The following is a 20,448-nucleotide window of genomic DNA, read 5'->3' on the forward strand; positions in this document are numbered from 1 at the left end:
AAAGTGGTAACTGAGCTTTGGTTCCACTTCCTTAACTTTTTCATGCAAAGGAAACATGTCATACATGAATATTTTTGCATGCAGTATTTCCCATATGCATATATGAAAAGCAAACTGTACATCTAAGATTATGTTTTTTATCCTAGAACAGGGCTGAATTCTCTTTATTTTATGGTTATTTGCATTTTGCTGAATAATTCTTTGAATCTTTCGGTTTTGCCCTCTTGATAATATCAGCTTTTAAATTCAAACTGTATGTTACCTTTTCAGATTTTTTTTTTCCATTTTTGAAATTCTGAATAGCAGCAGAAATTCATCAAGTGAATACTCTTCCTGGCTTTAAAAACAAAGCTGGAACCTGAGCTGTTTTATTTGGTATACAATGAATGAGCTTTGATTTGATTTTTATTGTATTTCATTCAAACTTTATTATGAAACATCTCCCAGGGACACTTGCATGAGAAACACGTTGCAATTAAAACCAGCATTCTATTTCCAGTCTTCCATTTTCAAAGGTTATTATAACATTTTTATCATGCTTGCTTATCTCCATAATATACCACTGTATGGCAGGCAACTGCAGATGTTAGGTAATAGAGCTAGATGTCTCTGTAGGTTTTTCTAATGGCTTTCTTTCCCTGTACCACAGACGGGATTCACTGTCATTAACCCAGTGACCAGCACTTCTGCATTCTGGCTGCGGGCAGTCCTCAGGCAACTGTATTTCCGCTGTTCTTTGGCTTCAGTTTTGTCTCGACTGCTTTATTGACATCAAATTTGTTATAAGATTTTTGTTAAACATGTCCCACCAAAACCACGATAATTTAAATAAGACAGGTTTTTTTTGTTGTTGTTGTTGGTTGGTTGTTTGTTTTTTTGTGGATGGTTCAGCAGTGGATTTAATGTCATTCCCAATAGTTGCTTCCTCCTCTAGAATTGAGCCACCTTTAATTTTCAGTGGAACAACTGTGACTTTCAGCAGCTGGATAATTTCAGGTTCGTAATGGGCTGTACAAAGTGTTTTCTTTATACTATCTTTCCTTTTAAAACATTGCAGTTTGTAACCAAATGATATAAATTACTCATTCCATATCACTTTTTCTAATTGCCTTTTGATGACTGTTTTTCTTGATCTCAGAGAAACCTTTTGTAAGTGTTATCAGGATATCAGTGTCAGTTTGATTCTGATTCTATTACAATCACGGGCCAAAAATCCTGCTGGGTCACATCTTCTGGGTCACATCCCTGTGGATCTCCTAATGCACTTTATAAAATGTACCCAGTAAATCCAATAACAGAAATATGATTTAAATACACAGTGCACAGATGGTTCCAAAAAAAGCAAGCCGCAGCTTCACTTTGAATTTGTGCTTATAAAGATTTACTTTCCTTATAAAAATAACCTGTATAAGTCTTTATCAAGATTTATCCAGCTCAGCTAAGAAAATAAAGCAGTAACTACAAGCTGATCGGTGCAATAGCATTAGTACAAGCACAAGCACAAGTACAAGCACAAGTACAAGCACATTAACCTCCTTAAATGCAAGTGAGCAGGACCCTGGCCAACCGCAAAGAAAAAGAGAACAGTTAACACGCCAGGGTTATAGACTTGCCTAGTAGCTTAGCAGTTTTTACCGAACCTTTCTGTTACACTGGCTTACCTGAAATAAGGCTCAAATAAATCAGATTAAAGATCGAGCTGCTTAGGACAGCAGCATCAGTACAGCAAATTTCCTGGCAAGACAACTATTATTTTCTGCATCAGATGGCTGCTCCAAGCTGCAGTGCTGAGCAGGGGTGGATTCTTAATTCATTTTGAAATGTACTTGAGCAAAAACCTTTAGAAAGGTTTTATCATGTACAAATACTTGAAAAGGGGTGAGCCTCCTATCCCCTGGTTTTGTTCATATGCTGTTTGGCCTCTTTGTATAAGAGCATGAGGCATCAAGCAGTAAGCTATTAATGTCTGCGTCATGACAAGGCTCTGCAGCAATTATCAATCTTTGTACGGTCTTTGGCTATTTGTCCCTTTAAAGCACTCCAAAGAGCAGGCTTTACAGTGGGCCAGCTCCAGGGCTGAGGTGAATGCTGGTGCGTTAAGGCACAGTTTGATAAGTGAATTTTGAAGTGGCGGTGGTGCTGGCACAAGCAGCTGCCATACCAAAGGCCCATTAGCAGGCACTTGTTCCCATCTCTATGCCTCTTTGTGCTGTGCCAGTATAGGCAGTTTTGTAGCTTCATGGCAACATGGACTCTGAAATGATCTGGCTGCAAAACACTTTTTCAAGTTCTGCAGCTGAATTACAGATTTAGCTTCTTTCATACACATTAAGGAGTTCTAATTGCACCACGAGTAACTATCTTAGCTTTGGTTGAGACTGCTAAGCAAAGAGAGCAGTGAGCACGCTGCAGCCTGGGCTGCTCTAGCCAGCCCGAGGTCACACAACTGCTGGGGTGGATGTTCAGTCTTCACTGCAAATCATTGCATCTAGCTTGGGTACATTATCTATTAAGCTTAAAGTCACATCTCACAGCTCAAGGTAATTGTTGCACAAACCTTTCAGACATCTAGAGTACAAAAATGAATTATACTGTGGTCAATGGGAATTTTGCCATTGCTTCCAGTAGGTGAAACTTTGTCCTTAAAGCATTGTTACTGAGGGATGATGGAACAAATAAGGAAGTTAATAATCCTTAAACCTTTGTATCTACTATTAGCTGGAATTTAATACTTAACTGCAATCTGGAAATACCTATCCTTTGAACAGCACACCATTTAGTATGATTCCCTGGGACATGATCCACATGGAGACATTGGCTATGATCCTTCTTAAATTAAGAAAAGGGAGACAGAGGCCATGCCACCAACTGTCACAGAGTACAATAACCACCACTGCAACTTTAATCTCAGCTAGTTAAGAGGACTAGAGATATTCTTTTAGTATATAGTAGAGTAGTGATAACCATCTCTGCATATAATAGCAAAATCAGTCCTTTCATTGGTTTGCCTTCTAGGAAATGCAAAGGGTATAATATCTGGGGGGACATGGTTAGATATGTGCTGTCCTGTTGTGGGTGATTATCATTGTAATCAAGAGTAGGAGTCAATTAGCTTACCTCAGAGAGAGCTTACCTTAGAGATATATCAGTCTGAGCATCTAGCCTGCCATTCTGGAGGAATTTAGAAACATACAGACAAGTGATAGACACTGAAATATCCAATATGACCTTTGAGAACCAGATTAAGCACAGGGTTTCTCCAGATCTGTCTCCCCTGTATAGAAAAAAAATCAGTGGGCTTCCAGTCTAGTGTATTATAAGAAAACAACGCAGTTAGGCAGCTTTCTGATCAGTCTTGTCCAACAAAATAACCACATTTGTTTATTTGCTTTGTTGAGGCTTTTTAACTTCAGGGAAATGCCAGTGCATCTCCCTGTTTGTTAGTAACAATGTTAGTAACAAGTGTTATGTACCCTGCAAAACTCGGCTTAACGTGAAAGATTTTTGAATCTCAGGTCTCATGTATTATAAGTTACCTGTCAGTTCAGCTAAGATTATTTACTTGTGCACACTGGTGTGGAAGGCAGCATAATTCCCAGTAAAAATTCTGTAAGTCAGCAAGTAGATGCCACATTGTTTACACGTTAACAATATCCTAAATCCCTCTTATGCATATTCAGTAGGCAATTTCTTACATTCAACGGTACCTTTTAGTGGCCAGTTAAATGCATTACGGATTTGTTATGGAAACCCCCAGGGACTAAAGGCAGCTGCTTTCGTATCAATTCAGGTAATTCAGGTCTCAGTTACCCAGTAAATCTGATACACTTCTGTAAACCACCTTCTTTTCTGCTTGATAGCAATTGTGTCCATCTAAACTGCATAATTTATTAAATCAAGTCTGCTTTAAGAAACATACAGTCCACTCATTCTTCTAATTACTACTGTTCAAATTCAGCCTCAGTTAGTGACCTCTTAATTTTCTGAGATTAGTTCTGCCTATGTAGAAGTGTAACTGGCTACGAAGGCAGATGCACTCCACCTTAGATTTCTTCTACTAAATGCATTACACTGTTTAATATCCCTCTTTGCTTTCCTGTGAAGGAGTGAACGAAATACCATTATTAGCTGCAGACACCCAGTATCTCCTTTCCCAGGAAGGCTTTGGTGTGTACAACCGTGTTACCAAAAGCGGGGAGATGGCAGAGGTGCAATAATGCCATTATTCTACCACCGTATAACATTCTGTGATCTCTGGATTTCAGCATAACATTACAGACATCACCCTCCTCTAAAAACACAACGAAGCCCCACAACATGAGTAGGGATGTATTGGTGTAAGTATTTTACATGGATGAGCCTAGGCACAGAGACCAGATGCCCAAGTCTAATGACTGAACAAAGCCCAGAGGTTCAGATTTCAGATCTGTGCTCTAGTTACAAACCAACGCCTCCCTATGCTCCTCCTCCTGATGCTGGAAAGCCTGAGAGCCTACTGAATGGGTATCATAGCTTTTTATGTTAGAATTTTGCAGTTGTTTCAGCCACGTTTGAAAAGAATGAGTCAGGGATTTGTGTATGTGGGAAGTGGTTTCCTCTCACATTACCGTATGTATGGATGAAATACATTTCCTCTACTATGAAGTTGCTGAATGAGAAAATAAAGTAGTGCAGCTGACTGTAATTTCAGTGACTGTACTTCGACCCTGGTGATGAAAAGCCAGCGGCCTCAGGAGGCTGGTTTGGATAATGCATTTCATAGAAAAGCTGGTGAAGTCACTTGCATTCTTGTAAAGAATGATTAGAAAAAGGAAAAAAAAAAATGAAGAAAAATAAAACAAAACTCAATATGATAAATTAGAGTCTAGGTTCTCTAGGGAAACCTGGCCTGACTGAAACTTCAGGCCAAAATCTAGCTTGAAGATGTGATCTATAATGCAATAATGAAGATGCCTCCCTCTGTGTTTCAGACAGCTTTTGTAGCAACTAGTGTTCAAGAGTCAGAGATAATGATAACGGCTTCTGCCTGCAATCATTACAGCTATGGCACACACAGTATGCAAGGCATTTAGCATCAAACTTAACAGCATCATGCAGCGAGACAGCTGCAAGAGTAAGAAGAGCACAGGTCACTTGTGGCCTTCCCTCCCTGCTCATGGCCAAAAGGCCAGTGACACAGCAGAAAAGGCAGAATTTGCTCTGGGACCTGAACCTGCTCATAGACATGTCCTCAAATCCAGGAAGCTGGTATGGCTGTCCTGTGTCCTTCAAAGCTGATTCCTTCCTGGAGCAACAGGCACCCGAGCAGTCTGGAGCCTGGTGAACACCTCGAGTAGCTGTTCCCATCTTCTGGGGAGGCAAAGGGGAGACGAAGGAGTGAATGGGCTGATTAGACAAGTGGGCTGAGGCAGGAGTAGGGAAAGAGAAACAGAACAAACCTGTGCAAACTTCAAGACTCTGAACTGCTGAGGGGAGAGCTACAGCCAGCGAAAGACTTGGAGGAGGAAGGAGGCGTAGGCCAGGTCGAAAAGATTTCCCCAGTCGTTCCTTAGCTCAGCAAGGAACTTAAGCTTCATTTTGAACTGAAGGCTGGAACAGTTCCATATATTTAAAGAACAGCACTTTATTTGAAATACTTTGATGAGATATGCAGAAGACAGAGTCACCAGGTATGTGTTAAAAAGGGATCCTACTGCTGTCAGTAAAGAACTTCTAAAAATAATGTTATACATATGTATATAAAACACATACAACCATACATCCTGGAACACTTAAATGCATTTTTGTTTGAAGGTAATTTCTCCTAGAGAGGCAGGCAAGTCTGCCAGGAGCCACATCTCTGCTCCGTGCTGGTTCTATGCTCCAGCAGCACAAATGTAGTCCCAGCATGGCCTTTGCCACGGCTGCAATCATGGGTTGTTATTAAATCATTCAATCAGACACCCAGGCAGGGCAGTAAACACAGGGAAAAGAAGGAAAGTGTACTCTGTGTAGGCCCTGTATATATTTTTTCCATTTTCCAATATTTCCTTTGCTTTCAACCTCAACATGTCAAATGATTGTAAATTGCAAATGTACTAGTTCCAGCTGAGCACAACTGGGGGTGAAATAGCTTTGCTTTGAAGCTACAGCTAGAGTCCACTTGAAAAGCTGTAGGAAGAGTCACAGAAATGTGCAATAGAGCAGCTGAAATTCTGACCTGGTGATCCAAAGCATTATGATTCATGAAACAAATTTTCAGAGGTACTGCATAATCCATTAGGAGAACAGCCTATGAGAGAGACCATCCCTGTAGCTAAGATAACATTCACTAGGTAAATCCACATCAAAATAATGTCATTTTCCAGATCATCAGCAAAACAATACAGATCTTCATAAATATATTTTAAAATTATATATGTATACACACTAGCATTTGTTTTTGTTGCTTTTCAGGTGACCAAGGATATCAATACACCATCTGAGTAGAGGAAAACTAAGATTAACATTTAGGGTGCAATCCTTTCACATATTAAACTTGCTCTAGGAAGAGATGTGAGCATCATTCTGCCCCACTAGGCTCCTCTGTGCATTGTAACATTCTGGGAATAGCTCTAAGTTTTGTTGCTGGTATCTCAGTTTTGATGCTACCTCAGCCTCTTGCCTGAAACATACCTGGCGCTGGTGGGGGAGTTATCCGACAGCTTCATATGCACCAAGGAGATTTCCTGCTGGCAAGTCAAGGCATCCCAAATAGCAGAATACAGCTGGAACACAATCCAGCACCTGCCCTCTGCATTTCACTATTGCACACATGGAAATTGTGTTTGTGTTTGCCTGGAATGAGCAGAGACTGAGCCACCAGCCACCATAGTGGAATGGGTAGTCAAGTGCCTGATACACGTGAGCACTTCCTGTGACCACATGGATGAAAACAGATTAGAAATCCACAGGGATCCTTGTAAAATCAGTTATGCATGGACAATTTCAAAATAAAACACTAACTGGGGATAAAAACAGAGAGCCTCAATTAGCTTTTCAGAGCATTTCATTTTTTTTAGTCCCTGTGGGCCACATGACCAGTTACCTCTCCAACATTTTTCTTCATATTTGGCAACTAGTGATGTACTTCAGTGTTTCAAGTGAAAATGAAGTGCATGCCTTTGCTTAATAATCCCCCCATTCATTTAAATAGTCCATAGCTTGTCAGCACTGCTTTGTTCACATTTTAGAATTATGGACGATGTCAAGGCAGCCTTGATTAAACACTCGACTAGCTATGGCTCAGCCAGAAAGTGGCTGAAGTAAACTATTATTTCAGTAAAGCTCACAAGCTTGGAGAATGCATATTCTGTAATTTACGTGCATCAGGATTTGCAATAGAAGAAATTAAAGCTCTTAAGGACTTTCCCAGCTATGTGAGATTACCCATGAACATATCAGACATGCTGACACATTCACATACTCTAGGAAGGATTTTGGCTCAGATCTGTACCTCTCAATAAGCATGCTTTCTGTTTCTTCCTTCCTTTCCTCAAGCTTTCATTTCCAAGTATTAGCTTAGAAATTGTAGTCACCCCAGGGACAAACGAACTAAGTGGGGCCCTCACAAAATTTTAAAGTTGGAACTTAAATTAGTCTGCCTTTGCCCCCTGTTCTAGATATTTAAACTAGAAGAAAACAATGCCCTGCTGTCTGCTGGACATGGACAGAAACAGAGAGACACCAGAGTCCCTGCTAAGAGCCAGACCACCTGGCCAGGAGAAAAGCAATGCTCCGTGCATGTGAGAGCAGGTAGCTTTTCAGTGGTACATGAAGAAAAATCTCTTAATTATCCACTATGGCTGAAGATATCTGATTGCAGTGCCCACATATAAACATATGCAATTACTTCCCTTGGTGATCAAGAGAGACAACCTCGAGGAATATGCTTTTCACTCTTCTCACTAATTGTCCCTAAAAACAAAGCATACCAAGCATGAGGGAAACGGCCAGCTCGCTACTGGAATAACAGTTTAACAGAGGAGTCTCAGCTGTGTTCTACGTATACATTCAAATATGTGGAATGAAAGTCTGCGAAAGCCTCCTTCCCTACTTGAACCACCCAGAGTGTGAAATCCAGCAGATTAACACAGGCTTTAAACCATGGAGGTTTTGAATCATCAGGCATAGACACAGAGCAGAGACCAAAGGCAAAAAAACACCCACCCCTTAAAGCATTCTCCCCTAAAACAAAAACAGTGATAGAAAAATAAGTAGATACATTGCAGAATTTGAAGTAATCAAAAGGAAACAGCAGCTTGGCTGAGAGCAGCCTCTCAAGAGCATTGCTTCCTGCTGATTTGAGAGCTCTGCAGAGAAATTACAGGATTACCTTTAGTTCACAGTAACATCTAAAATTAAAAAAGAGTTTGATGTTGCACAGTTAATTGGAAAACAATCTACTGGTTTTGTTTAAAAAAGTATTAAAGCAGAAATTTGTCACCTCTTTAGTCTTACACCTGCAATAGCGTTTTGTGACCAGAGAGGTTAAGATTAAGAACTGGTCACTGATGAGCACCACTGAGTTCTTGCTTGTCACAACTCTTGTCTAGACAGATGACAACCCACATATCAAAGGAAGAAAAAAATCAAACCCCTGAACAATACAGAACAGATATGAACACAAGAGTATGCATTTAGGCTGTGACACTCATTTTGCCTGTGAAATAGGGAGAGAAGAGATCATTTTTTTCAGCTCACAGATCACTCCTTTTCTGCATGTTTTCCTCAGTCCCCCCCCACCACCTCCTTTTTTGTGTGAGGGATCCTCAGCAAGGGACTACAGTTATCAAGTAAACTTCAGTGACTTTCCTGCTAATTGTTTTTATACAGCAGTTTAATATTCCCACTGGATATTCTAGAGAACAAGTCAGGAATCAGAAAAGTCAGAACTAAGGCAGGGTTTTGGGGCTGTCCTCTCCATCCCTCTCTGCCATATGCATTACAAGCAAAAAAAAAAAAAAGAAAAAAGAAAAAAAAGAAAAGCCACCAATTTTTTCAGCCTAATAAATGATTGAAAAAGAAAATGGAGATGCTCTGAATTGCAAAACATGCTAGTAACTACAGATGAACTACCTGATGGATTCTGTCATTTCTTTGCCAATTATTTCCTTCCAGTTTCGTCACTGCTTTTACAACCTTAAAAGCAACTTCTTGCTGACAGTGATCTTCTTGTGCAATTTTATCAATCAGTCTTTTAGCATTTGCTAAAACTATGGTTTTCTATCTTTAAGGTTCTGTTCACGCAAGACCAGGTGGTCCTGCCTCATGATAGGTAGAATCTATGCAAAAATTTAGGATTCTTCTCTTTGATACAGAAGGTAGTCATCTCTTTTGGAAGCCTCATTTGTGACTTGTTGCCAGAAGACCAGTTTTCTGTCAGCACGGGCTCAGCTCTGCTGACAAAGAAAGGATAACTTGACTGTCCTGGCTGTGGGTTAGATAATGTTTGCAGTAGCTGGTGTACTTGGCTAATGAACCTTGACTAATGCTTTTTTTGTTTAAATAAACAAATGCCCTTCTCTGTCTTCCCTCCACTCCTACATCAGCCAAATAGCCTGTCACTGTGGTGCAGCTGGACTGGTTTTCACCAGCTGACTTCAGATGTTTCTTACTCCCCTCGGTAGCTTAGACGAACTCAGCGGCCTGAACAACAGAAGAGGGTTTTCCCTGCCTGGGCCTTTCCTTTACATGGGGTGCTCTGCTATGATGTGAGCCCTGGGCTGCCCCCTTGCCTGCGAGGCAGAGGTCCCAGAAGCCCAGGCTACACCAAAAACTGGAGCTTGCACAGCCAAATGGAAGGCCAAGAAACAGTGTGCCTGAGCAACACACAGAAGATGACAACCTCAGCTTTCAATCAGAATAGTACCAGTACTAGCAAATTAAGCATTGTCCAAGAAGCGCAGTTCAAAGGCAGCTCTGTCCTTAAGCATCTGTTGCAGGCTTCTCTCCATGGGGCTCAGCTGTCATCCAGAGCCAACACAGAATTTGTCTCTCCAGATTCTTCAATTTCTGCAGAAATTGGAAGCAGAGAGTCACTGAACTTCTATTGGTCCACTAAATCAGGGGGAGGAGGGATAAGATCCCGTGGGTTCAGCCTCGCCACAAGGCAGACATCATAACTGTCGTGCATGAGGACATTGATGGCCACCACGTTCCACTGGTTCTCCCATGTGTCGAGCTCAAGGATCTCCTTGGTGATGACTTCGTGACGAGCTGAAAAACAGAAGCAACAGAAGAACCAGAAGTGAAGCCAAAAAGGGTCAAAGTGGTTTGCAAAGGTATTTTTACTAACCTTCTGTAAGGTAGCAACAAAAAGGTCCTTTCTGTGGTAACAACAGCTATGCTGAGGAGCGTGCAAGTTTGTCAATACACATAGAACTAATTGGTGCAGATGGAGACCTGTACAGGACATTCGGTCCTCACCTCTGAACAGCAGAGATAGAAGCATGAAGCACTCCACCTCGGTACAAGCATGCAGGTGGCATTTCATCACGCGATCAGATGTCCAATGCTCACTTTGAGACAGAGCTAATGAGCAGGCCTACATGCACTGCTTTGTCTTTGCTTTCCCCCTTGACTAAACTGTAGTTCTTAGGCCCCTGGAAGCACTCCAATTCTATAGCAAATAAAGATAGAGAAACCTCCAGGGCTTGAAATATCCTTTATACAGAGGAATTTGTCTTGAACAGTCAGGTCAGAAGAAAGCCAATAAATCACAGCCAATCTGAAGACAAACAGCTTTTTACTGAGACTAACAAAAAATAATGAAAGAATCACCACACAGCAGAGAACTGCAATTGTCAACCAGCAGTGCTGAATTAAACTTCTTGTGAAAAGGTAAAACCTTTTGTTGCTTACAAAAGGCCTGGACTCTCCAGCAATTTTGTTACTCAAAGCCAAGCTATTGCCTAAAAATAAAAAGCATCTTTCATTTTTGCTCACTCTTTCATGTTAAAGTTGCTTTCCACAGTAACCTTAGTCTAAACTCTTACTTTGAGATGAGGATGTACATGTGCTTTGCTGTCAGCTTCCTTCCCTTCTTTCTGATGAATCTCTGGGTAGATATATTAGGAGTCAGGTCTCAAAGACTGCCAAGCACAGACACTTCACAGGTACAAAGCTAAGAGCCATCACAGCAAAAAACACCAAGAACTCATCTCTATTCTGACTCCTTAGAGACTTGTGACAGGATAAACTTAACAGGGTCTGGACTGAGGTTCCCATTCAGACCTTCTGTAATATTTTATTTTTTAATATCACCTCAAAAACAATCTTTCATGTCTAGAGACTGCATCTCATGTTTGGACACTGCCCTTCTGTGGAACCAACTGCAAAGAACTGAAAAAAGGGAAAGAGTGAAATACGGAAGAGCATCTGGAGGCATATATTTTCTCACATTGGAAACGGATCACAAATTCCTCCGGAAAACAGCAACTTTGGGGTTTTACTACCTCCCAGATAGTATTATTGTTGTTTAGGCACTGAGGAAAGTTGGTGTCCATGTTACAATGATGTAGTGCCATGGGATTTAAATGTCCCTGGGGCTCCCCTACAAATAGCTTCAGGATGCAAGGAGGTCACATGAAAAGAGACTTTTTCCACCCCTGGGATCAATTTCCTCACTGCACTATTTAGAGGCACTTCTGCATTACTGCTGGTCCTGAGCATTCACAGAAACCGTGGATGTCTCAGGTTTATGGAAATATTTTCATGTTTTTGTCAAATATTTACTTAAGAAAACAGCTCACCAACCATTCACCATCTCTGACCCCTCTCTCACCAGAGAACAGCACAATGTTTCCACCCCACAGCCCATACTCATTTTCCCCTCAGCTGTACCAGAAACATTTTTCTTGGTCCAAGCCCTGGATTCTGGGAGCTTCATGCGTCTCTGCGAGTTTGAGTGAAATTAAGATTTCAGGATTTGGCCTCATCTGCATAGTTCTTGTTCTATTCCTTTCCTCTGTTCGCAGAAAATGGAACAATAGTTTTGATGGCTTGTTTATTGGACTTAGGTAGTTCATTAAGTACAGGAGAAGAATAGGTAGGCAAGCAACAACCATCTATGAGACAAGACAGCAGACTGCTAAAATACCCAGTGACCTGTGAAGAGAAAGCACAACCAAACCTGTGAACAAGTAGCACATGCCAGTACCAAAGAGCTCACTTTTGTATGACCCTGCAAGAACGAGCAGGTTTTCCCTAAGATACAAATATGAAGACAAACAGACCTGAGCTGTGACATGGGAGGCTCCAGTCCCTGGATTTATTATTAGATCATCTCCTTTATGTAATAATTTTTTATGCCTGGATTTTCTTTGGCATAGATCATGACAAAAATGAGACAATCAGAGGAAAAAAAACAAACACTGTTACTGTCTGAAATATTCTGTGCGCGATTGCAACTCTTCAGAAAAAAATCATAATTAAAACATCAAAGGCAGATTCAGCCACCCTTCCTCACTAGCCTTGCTGTATTTTATCCTGACCCTGGTGACTCACAACCTTCAGTGTCCCTTGTTTCCCTTTTGGGGGGATGATGTAGCTGGTTTTGTTCCACTCCACAAATTCTGCTTTCCAGCAAACGGACTGTTGGTTAACTCTTAACCCTTGGGAGATAAAAAGGGTATGTTGTTGGAATAAAGGAAGCAATCACTTCTGCAGTCTTGTCTTATTTAATATGAAAGGAAGCAGCACGCTTCAGATGAGAAAGTTCATGCAAGGAAAAGCACTGCTCACAATGTAGTTATGCTTCAGAAAAATGACATCCCCCTTTGTTTTGAAATGAGGAATTAAAATACCTCAACTCTGAAGACACACACACACCCCTTGGTGTGTGTAATAAAAAAGGTAATGTTTGAGGTAATGTTTGTTAAAAATTCTGGAAGTTTGTCACTTTTGATTCTGGACCCTAATGTTCCTTTGGACTTTAATCCCCCCCCTAAACTGTTTAAAGCCTACCATTTACCTGACAATACAAATACTTCCAGATTCACAAATAATTCCAGATTCTGCTTCATTAGTTTCTCTCTTTTTTTTTGTTTTAAGGCAATACCTTAGCAGCCAATTTTGCTTAAAATAGAATAAAGACGTCTACAAAAAGAAATGATTGTATTACACAGATTATCCTTTTAAAAAGCCAATGCACAGAATTCCCTGTCGCACATAGCATTATTCTGCATCATTTACCAGACAGCCACCTCACCTAATGAAAGGAATTCACTCCCTTCCAAATGCTTTTTTTTCCCTACAAAATGAGGCAGCATTATTCTGCACATCATTGTTTAACCATGAGAAGAAGTCTTAAGAAGCTTGCTTTATATTTTTGTACATGGGCATTAAACCCCTTTGTGTTAGAATCATTCAGGTAATACAAACCTAACCCTAATGCAGATACTTTTAAAGCAGTACAGTGTTTACTGCAGTATGTTTTTCTTCTTAACTAGGAAAGGGCTAGACCAACATAAGGAACATTAATTCTAGCGCAAGTTTATCCACACTAGAAGTTGTAGTACTTCAGAAGAAAGTCAGAACTCTTTTGGCACAGTTATTTTTTTTTTTGTCATTCACATGCAGTTCAGCCTGCTAACACTGAACCTACAAATGTGTATTTTTCCAGTAATAAAGAACTTGATTTATACCCAAAAACATTTGTTAGAATCATATTTCAATTATAGTAGGCTAAAAGCAAAATGACTAAGTTTTTGCATTCATCTGTAAGCAAAACTGTCCCCAATTTTTTTTTATATGAAGTTTTTCTTTACATGTGCAGATAAAAGTCACAAAAATATTTTTTCAGTGATTGCGTGCACTCCAGAGACACAATCATGTTTTCTCTACAAAGGGTGTATTTTCATTCCCCAGATATGGCCAGACTTCATTTTATATTGTATGCTTTCTCATGTCATTTGAATGAGGAGAGACCATAAATCAGGACGGACCATACTTGGAAAGACCCACAGTATGACTGCAGGCAATATTATAAATATTTGATCTGCTTTTGTCTTTTTTTTTTTTTTTTTTAATTGCATTCCATGTGTAATTTAGTATTAAGAGGAAGAACACCTTCCCTTGTAAGTGTAGTATTTATAGCACTTTTGGTCTTTTTCAGTTTAGCTTTGCCTTTCCCATTTGGAACCGAGCATTCCAATATTATTATTTGGGGGATGGGGGAAGGCGTTAAAGGGGTGCAGACCGAAGAATTGAGCAATATGCTTAACAGGTAGAAAATGTATAGCTCATACAGTACTATTAACCATGCAGCTATTATGTTGCTAAAGATGATACCAAGAAATTCGCTCTATGGCTTTAGAGTCCAGAGCACTGAACCACCCTCCCCCCCCCCCCCCCCCCCCCCAAAAAAAAAAGCTGAATTTTAGCTCATTGGAGTCAAACCTGTGGAAGTTTGCTGAAATGTGGTCAAGAATTTAATTTCTTACAGAAGCCCATTGACATCAGCCAGTCTGTTTGCCTCCATCTTATGGAGGAAGAAATCTGCATCATGGCACACGCTCTCAGTATTGTGCTGCCTCTGCCTACATCACTGCAGGGCAGAGATATCCAAAGTAGCTTTGGGTAAGTTCATCAGCACCTTATCTCTGCCACAGCTACATCGACACATTGTTATGTGGCCAGTAGTACCCAAGGAGGCTCATTCAGAGCAGGGCCAGGTGCCTGAGCACAGAACCTCACTGAGCAGTAGGGGTATGGTCTCGGTGTCACATCTACACTGGGACATCCTCACCCATATTTTCCTGAGCTCCTGCTGATATCAGTCCTGGCACTTCTCAGGTTTTCACAGCACCTTTTCCTTTCCTGTTGGCACAGTTCCCTAACATGCTGCATCTTCTCTGGCCATTTATCAATTTACAAAAAAAAGTCACCAAACCTTTAGTGGTTGAACTGTTAACTGCCTCTTCTTTTCAAAGAAAAAGCACTTAAACATCACAAGGTGCTTGCCAGTCCCCAAAACTCATTACTCAGGGGGGTTCTTTCTCAAGCTTCTCACATCCTTGTCACCTAACAGCCTCCCGAGAGCTGTCTTGAGGCAGCTCAGCTTCCAATGCTAGTTTGTAACTGGTTTTGCATGCCATTATCTGCACCAGAGAGTGGACAATGGCTTTAAACATAAGCGATTAGCCTCTGCTACTTATCTTCCTCACCACTAATAGCTGCTTTCATAATTACATGATGTAGAGTTCAGTGACTTGGGAATTCACGTTTGTGTTGCAATGGGATAGAAGTGCATTTAGATCATTATCACCAGATGTACTGGTTCCTGATGTGCAGTAGGAAACAGAATAAGTTCATCAAGTCTCTGGCCTTCAATGGCATTTGCATATGTGAGCTGCCCTTAACTCCACCAGCCTCACTAGGACAACGCAGCCAACACCCCTCGTGGGGTCAAGCACATCCATCATCTGTGCCTGTGGGCAGAAGCAGAGTACGCAGGAGAGGGAACTTGGCTTGGCTGTTTAACATGTTGGCCAGCCTTCAGGATGTTAAGTACCAAAGCAGTGCTTCCCATCAGACACAGTGAAAGCTGGGAGGTAGGTTGGGGCTTCAGTTTACAGCTGTGGCAGCTTGTTGTTTTCAGAGTACCTGCATGTAGTAAGGTAAGCTATTCTCTCTCATAGACAAGACTTCTATCCTCCCGCTCTGCTGTGTAATTGTTCAGAACCATAGCTTTATGATCCACCCATTCCCTCACAAATCAATACTTATTAAAATTAAATATATATATATATATATATTAAAAATGGTCTGCAGGAAGGAACTTCTGATTCAGTTATTTCAACTGATTTTCTAAGGATTGATCTAGCTGCTTCAACATTTTAACTCTTTCCAGTTGTCTATTTTCCATAGGCAAAACCTCTTCCAGTCTTACAAGCACTGATCCTGCTTGTGCTGCAGGTGATAGCCGGATCACAGATAGCAGCAGCAGGATCAGTGCTCTTGAAGTCAATGCACCATGCATGGGAGTAAAAGCTGGAAGAGCAGGACAAGAATTACTGGTCTCAGACCATGCTAAGATACTGTTTCTAAATGCTTTGCAGTGGGTTAATACATTATTAATAGATGATATAAAGCATGTTTAGACTGTATGCATGACAGGCAGTTATGAACACAATAGAAGATGTCATACATGGCTCTAAGCCATGTTTCTAAACAACCTATTGACCTCTTTAGCAATTAATTAAAATGCATTAAAATATCTATTAATCATTTATTAACCCTTTATAAGCTATAAACGAACCTTAGAGGCATGACCAGATTACTAATACAGTCAGACACCGGCTTGAATTTAGATCTGAAACAAGCAGGTGCTGCTCACCAGCAATTCCCTGACCTGCACTGGCCTTATTTACAGCAGTGAGTTTCTAGCTAATGAGCACAGGGCAGGCGGGCAGCCCTCTTGAGGAAGGAAGCACACCAGTGAGGTGTCTCTGAGAGCAGCTTCTCGGGGAACAGGCAAAAAGTCAAGCAGCATTTTTTGGGGTGGACCTGGTGTGCTGGCTGGAGAGACATAGCAGCATCTGTGGCACATCAGGCAGCCACGGGTAGACTGCTACGCTGAGCAAGACAGGGACCCTGAATCCATTTCATGGGTGGGGATATTTATTCAAACGATAACAACTGTGGGCAGGAGAACTTCAATTATTCATCACTGCCTGGTAAATTCTAACCAAGGGAAACAAGCAGTGCTGCACATAGACAGCCCAGGGTTTGCCCCTCTGCTTTATTTAGCTGGGAACATGGGAAGGTGCTGGAGAAACAGCTTTCATTCCGATCCCTCATCCCCCAAACTTCACAAGTGTAGTATTTACTGTGCCAGACTCCTTAATACATCTAAATTTAATTTGATTCCAGTAATGTACCATAACCACTATAATAAAAAACAAGCATTACAACGATTCCCCATCTAAATCACATAATGGATGAGGCTGAGGGGAACAGCATTTATGTGAGATTAGTCAAAATAAATAACTATTAAGCTAGTCCGCTGTCAGGAGAGGGTGGCATGGAGATACAAACTCATTAGCTCAGTTGGAATACAGTAATTACTACACGGCTCTGCACTGCCGCAAGCAGAGCTGCTGCTATTCCAAAGTATGGATTACAATTTATGTAAATGAGGAAGAAGCGTCCAGAAAATGCACCTGGGGTAAGTATGCTATTTTTTTTTTCCTGTAGAAGCAGTTACACAGTTAGTGGACTGAATGTTACTGTATCACCTATCTTGGCTAACAGCTACAGACAAAATTTAGATTTGCCTGCTTCAAGTCCAGAGGCATTTCTTCCCTTCTCCCTTCCTCTGAAAAATGAATTTTTATTTGATATCGATGATAAGTAAACAGATCTGGGTTGAATAGCTCAGATCTCACACATGATGCTAAATATTAGATTTTTTCATATATATGGTAGGAAAGCAGCAAGTTTATCTTCTCTGCTGTAAACTGTGTTGGAGGATGGCACAACTGCCAGTTCAGAGAATGACAGTCCCACATCAAGTGCAATAGCTGATAAAAATCATACAATATTTTAAGTGATGTGCTGCTAGTAGGAGACTTATTAAGTATCTTATTCTTTGAATTGAGGTGGTTGCCCCATTACTTTGCACATCAGCTGATGTCACATGGGTGTACAGTAATGATGGCATTCTAATTATAATCGAGTTTTAAAACCAACTCTGAATTTGAATTAATTCAAAACTGAGGCAGACGGTTGGACCAACACCTATAATCTAAAAACGCAGCTACAGATCAGGAGAACAGCTCCCCACTGACTGTTCCCACATCAGCCTCCAGGGACATGCTGCAAGATTTGTTTGAAGCAACTAAGCAAAGTCAATGAATGTTTGCCTCCATGAGCTGGGAAGCCCCAGCAAAAAGGCATGCACACTTGCCTTTGTTATAAGTATTTTTTGACTGCTTCATAGCATTATTTTCACTGGAAAAGAAACATGGAACCCAGTCTGGCACGCATTCAGAGTCGTGTAGTGCTACATACCTGAAGGGTTGCTCACCCCTCCTTGAGCAAGGCGCACTAATGAGCCTGCTCCTTCCATGCCCAGGCTAACATTAATAGCTGTCAGCCTGCGCAGGTGTCAGGTTTTAGTGCTAGGCAAAGGAAATAAGATGTGTCAACCAGAATATTGTACACTTGATCCACAAAGACTACTTTAAAATCTGTAGCTACAGTACTAAATGCGGCAACATTCAAGCAGTTAGTAGAAAGCTGGTTGGCTTCTGCACATCGGGTCCTTCTGAATATTCATACTATGACTGGCGTTTTCTCTGTGGAGACAAACTAATGGATAAAACCAAGGATTTTAAACATTTCTGAATGTTGCTGGATGGTATAATGCTGCTGGCAAATGGCAGGCAACACGCACAGCACTAAGCTATGTGAGCTGGAGCTGGGTGTCAGATGGGCAGATTAATGGTTCCTATTTGCAATAATAGTTTTAGCAGAAAATGAACTAATTTGGATAAACTATGGGCCAGCAGATGAAGTCTGGCAAGTCTTTCTAAAGCAGGAAACTGGAATTCAAAGCAGGTAGAAATTATTTTTTGGGTACTCATGATCATAAGATACATTGTTTTTTGCCAAGTGATAAGAGGTCTCAGAGTGGCTTCTACCATCTAACCACAGACACCAGGCTCCTGACAGACAGATTTGCCTTCAGTAAGCCAAGTTTGGATTGCTCATATCCTGATAGAAACATGGAGCATTAACAGACAAGAGGTTCTCAGGGTTCTGAATTGCCTTCTCGTCTGTCAGATAAAATTTCAAGCACCAAGGACTTGGTGCTTGGTGCTTGAAAATTTCAAGCACCAAGGAATGTCCCTCTGGAAGTCTGTGCTTCTCCATATGCTGCATGGAGTCTAGGGTCGCTAAGGTCTCAATGTAGGCCCCTCAGCTAAGTTTAAACTTCTGTTGAATTAATCCCCTCTCATAGCCAGGCACTGAACAAGCTTCTAACTTGAGGAAGCCTCACCAGGAAAAGTCTTACAAGCAGTGTACACCAACAGCTCAGCATGAAACAGCATTTCCTACACTGCAGAGGAAAGCTTTCTCCTGATGAAGTTTGGACACTTGTGGAGTACACTCATCCTTCAGAGAGGCTCTACTCTGCATTGCTCAAGTGATACTCCCAGCTGGCCAAACAGACTTCCTTCTGGAGACCAAGTAGCTGCAATTTCTCTTCCTCTGCTCCTGGGGATGCTGTTAAGTGCTACTCCACTTGTACTTCTCCAAGCAAAGATTTAGAGGCAGTACATATGAGATGGGAATCCTGTTATCAGGAAATTTCAAGGAGCGTAATAAAGGACACAGAAGAAAAGGCAGTTGAAAGGGCAATGTCTTTTGATCCCAGGACCTTTGGGCACTTGACAGCTGTTTCTCAGCTTTGCATATAACAACTCTGGCCTCTGATTAACCACTTAGGTCTATGCCTGCACAGAAAGGCACACAGAGCATGGTGCATACACAAGTAAAATTAAGATGCAAAAATATCCTTAGTAGGCCAGCTTTCCCACTGCTGAATCAAGAATTTAAGTGAATGCAAAGACAAATTGAGACTAGGAGTCAGAGACAAGTCTCCCATATATAGGGAGTCCCTATATACAGCTGCTTATATACATTGTCTAAGGCTCTCCGGAGCAGCAATGCCTTTGGCTTTTTTTTTTTTTCTTTGAGAAGCACTTGTACTCGAGTGTTCACAGCAGCCTTTTAGAGTTCAGCAGGCAGAAAACCCAGAGACTACAGCTGTGCCTCCAGCTTGTTCCAAAAACTCCACTCAGTTGAAACTAAATTACAATGTTTTGTAAAATTGGAATATCCTCTCTTGGTTGCATCCCTCACAAAAACTGAAGTGGCATGCCAAGAAACCCAAAAGACTAAAGCCAAACAAGCACATTCTAAAATAACCCTATCTGCTACTAAAGCAGCAGCAGCACATGCTGTTCTGTGAATGCCCCGAATCTGCTGAGCAGCTGTAATTGTGAAAGAGCAAAGTCAAGCCACTCTCTCCAAGTTCCCATATGACAGTAATAACCCTCTGTCCCTTACTCCAGCCTTTACCCCAAAGTACAGCACTCTTCCCAGCGTGCAGAGAAGACAGGGACAGGAAGAAGGACCAATGACATAACCTCCAGGTTCTGCAAACGGACTCCAGCCATCTATTCCTTGGTGGAGGTAGCTGGAAGTTATTACAAAGATTTAAATAACCTTTTCCCTCTAATAATTTTAAAGTCATTAATAAGTCTATCTTAAGACAAAGCTTCCTCTCAGCTCCTCAGACACTTGGATATATCAGATTTACAGCTGACTATGCGAATCGTATTTTGGCTCCCTTGTTAACAGACATTATGTTAACAACACAATCACACACTATTTCTCTGGTATACAAAGTGCACACGT

General features: G+C 41.2%; 1 protein-coding gene across 3 annotated transcripts in view; it reads right to left on the reverse strand.

Moving 5' to 3' along the window:
* Positions 1 to 5,605: 5,605 nt before the first annotated feature.
* The window catches only part of KBTBD12 (kelch repeat and BTB domain containing 12), a 38,400-nt gene continuing 23,557 nt past the window's right edge, over positions 5,606 to 20,448 (reverse strand). For all 3 annotated transcript variants that reach the window (XM_035337683.1, XM_035337684.1, XM_035337685.1), the window contains one exon: positions 5,606 to 10,236. In XM_035337683.1, the coding sequence (XP_035193574.1) occupies positions 10,067 to 10,236 (170 nt within the window). In that variant the 3' untranslated portion in view covers positions 5,606 to 10,066. The remainder of the gene's footprint in view (positions 10,237 to 20,448) is intronic.

This window comes from Oxyura jamaicensis, chromosome 12, assembly GCF_011077185.1.
Source record: "Oxyura jamaicensis isolate SHBP4307 breed ruddy duck chromosome 12, BPBGC_Ojam_1.0, whole genome shotgun sequence".
Classification (NCBI taxonomy): Eukaryota; Metazoa; Chordata; class Aves; order Anseriformes; family Anatidae; genus Oxyura; species Oxyura jamaicensis.